At 35.5% G+C, this 2,500-nt stretch overlaps 1 protein-coding gene across 2 annotated transcripts in view; it reads right to left on the bottom strand.

Moving 5' to 3' along the window:
* Positions 1-2,500, bottom strand: part of LOC122265656 (heparan sulfate 2-O-sulfotransferase 1) — a 10,159-nt gene that overhangs the window by 6,437 nt on the left and 1,222 nt on the right. Inside the window, exons 1-2 of one of the 2 annotated variants that reach the window (XM_086555179.1) lie at positions 2,418-2,472; positions 199-798 (exon numbers count right to left, since the gene is read on the bottom strand). The exons of the other annotated variant lie outside the window; for it this stretch is intronic. Coding sequence (XP_086411305.1) covers positions 199-730 — 532 coding nt within the window. The 5' untranslated portion in view covers positions 731-798; positions 2,418-2,472. Of the gene's footprint in view, positions 1-198; positions 799-2,417; positions 2,473-2,500 lie in introns of those variants that run through there. 2 annotated transcript variants of the gene reach the window in all.

Raw genomic sequence — 2,500 nt, 5'->3', positions numbered from 1 at the left:
ATGAACGAAGCGGATGGAGAGAGATATTCTTGGTAGACAAGAATAAATGGTCACGTTTTGCTAGACAATGAATATTTGAAAAAAATAAAAATAACTATGCTTCTAGATCGTAAGACTTAGCAACATTTCTCTTGAAAATGAGAGCTAGAACGGGATACAGACCATACTACAGCTACCCTTCAATCAACATGGAATTACCTGGCGCTATTGCAGGGGCTAGCATGTTGGCCATTCCACCTAGATTAAGTTGCATAAAAACATTGGCTGGTTGCGCAACCTGTCTCACGGGTTGAACAGGACCAGGATCCTTCAGTAGAAAAGGATTCTGAATACCCAGTGGTTGGTTAGGTGCCTGACCCGCAAACTGGTTCCTGAAGTCATTCTGAAGTGGAGCTTGGTTTTCAACTTGGCCGGGGAGGTTGTAAAGAGGAAGCCGAGCATGAGGTTGTTGTTGGAGCTGTTGTTGTTGTTGTTGAAGTTGTTGTTGCTGTTGTTGTTGCTGTTGCAGGAGAGCAAAGTAATTCACCGCTTGTTGCTGTTGTTGTTGTTGAAGGATCTGTCCCTGTGGATGATTGGATCTATATTTCCATTCTCCCACTGGGATCTTGGCTCTCTTGTGGGCTGCAGTCAGGCTTCGCTCCTTCTTGATGTATAACCATGTGATGATGAGGATTGAACTCACGAACACGATTTTCTGGCACAGTTTGTAAATGAGTTTTGGCCTTATCATTTTTTTTTTTTTTTGTCTTTGTCTTTTATCTAAGTGTTAATTAAGGTCCTCCATCGGGGAAATTAATACTGGACGAAGGAGAGAACGGTTAGGTTAAGCATTCGCTTGTTGGTCTTTCATCTGTGTCGTTCTTTTATGTTTAGTTACTATCAGTTTTACCGCGAAAAAAGCATGTGTGTCTGTGTGTGTGTGTGTGTGTGTGTGTGTGTGTGTGTGTGTGTGCGTGCGTGCTTTGTTCACCACATTATCAGTGATGAAGCATTTATCTCGGACGGAGTAACTTGATACACTACTTGATATATACGCATTTGTTATCATAAATCACACCCACCACGATAATCATCACTGTTATCATAACCACCATGATTAATGAAAGTAAAATTTCCATTAAAATTAGTTTGAAGGCATTTGCAAGTAAGAAAGTGATCAAGGGAGCAAGACAACGGTATTTTTTTTTTTTTTTAGGTGAAAGTGATGATACTTCTGTTCTAATAATAAAAATAATTTTGACAAGGATGATGATATACTAATAATCATGACAGTAATAATCATCATCATTATCATTATGACTATTACCATTATGTTCTTAGAAAATCCCGAAGTTGAATCTCATGGTCGTTCAACAAACTAAATTTGGGTAGATTTTAGTTTCATTAGCATTTGTAATTTGGAAAGCTCATGCCATGGCCAGACTCATGAGCAGGAAATGCAAATAGGACCGAGATGGTAATGATTTATAAGGATGAGAGATTTTTTTTTTAGTTGAATGACCGGAGAAACAAATTTTAGAAAAAAGGTTATTGGTCTTTTACTGGGTTCATGTTCACGCTATTGAAGTCATTGAAAATACATATATATCACTTATGTCTCGCCAATACCTGTATGGAATCATAGCGCCGCGTATACACTAAAAAAAAAAAAATAATAAAATAAAATAAAAAAATCAATGCATGTTTTTTTTTATTTCTTCAGTAGATCGATTTCATTGGCAGCCAAAATCAACTCCTAGATTTAAGCAAAAGACACTGAAGGATATTAATCTGAAGAACCGGTATTGATGTGTACAAAGGGTTTTGCCTTTCCATGATAAAAATTAATGAATAATCAATACGAAATTCCTTCATGGCATATTTGCTGTCGTTATCATCATTGCCATCATTATCATTCTTATTGTATTGCAACATCATAAATGCGCCATATACATATCAATAGTATGAACTAAGACATGAGTAAAGATAAAGAATAATGATAATGCTAAAGATTATGATAACTTTGATGACATGTGTGCAAGAAATTATGTCAACAATATATGTTAACAATAACAATTATGTTAACAATAACTACCGTAAAGCATAATCAGGTGGCAAGAACAATAAGATGGTATTAGTAAATTAGCCAAGAATGAAATTTGTAAGTATTTTAGTAAAAATGATACGTTTGGTAGTTTAAAAAAATATGTGTTATTACGTTGAAAGTTTCCTTTCCCTTGACATTTAAATTTTAAAGAATTTAGTTTTTACATTTCAAAAATTACTACAAATATATTATTATGAGTACGTATTTATGTTAATTTCTTTTGCAAACGCGACTGCCCCGAAAGTACGTTTAACATTTTTTTCCCTCAACTATTTGTAGGTGAGAGTCGTTTTCCATTAACAGGGAACTGAACTGTTATATGTTGCTTAACTGATAATTCACTTGATAAGCGGTTCCACATGTGTTCTGACAGATGCTGAAATACAGACTGCTCCGCCCTCTCTCCGATGCAAG

The sequence above is a fragment of the Penaeus japonicus genome, unplaced genomic scaffold, assembly GCF_977035675.1.
Source record: "Penaeus japonicus unplaced genomic scaffold, GWHDUDI00000001_assembly GWHDUDI00000001, whole genome shotgun sequence".
NCBI classification, from domain to species: domain Eukaryota; kingdom Metazoa; phylum Arthropoda; class Malacostraca; order Decapoda; family Penaeidae; genus Penaeus; species Penaeus japonicus.
Note: the sequence above shows the minus strand (reverse complement) of the source record. Positions and strands in the feature narration are given on the sequence as shown.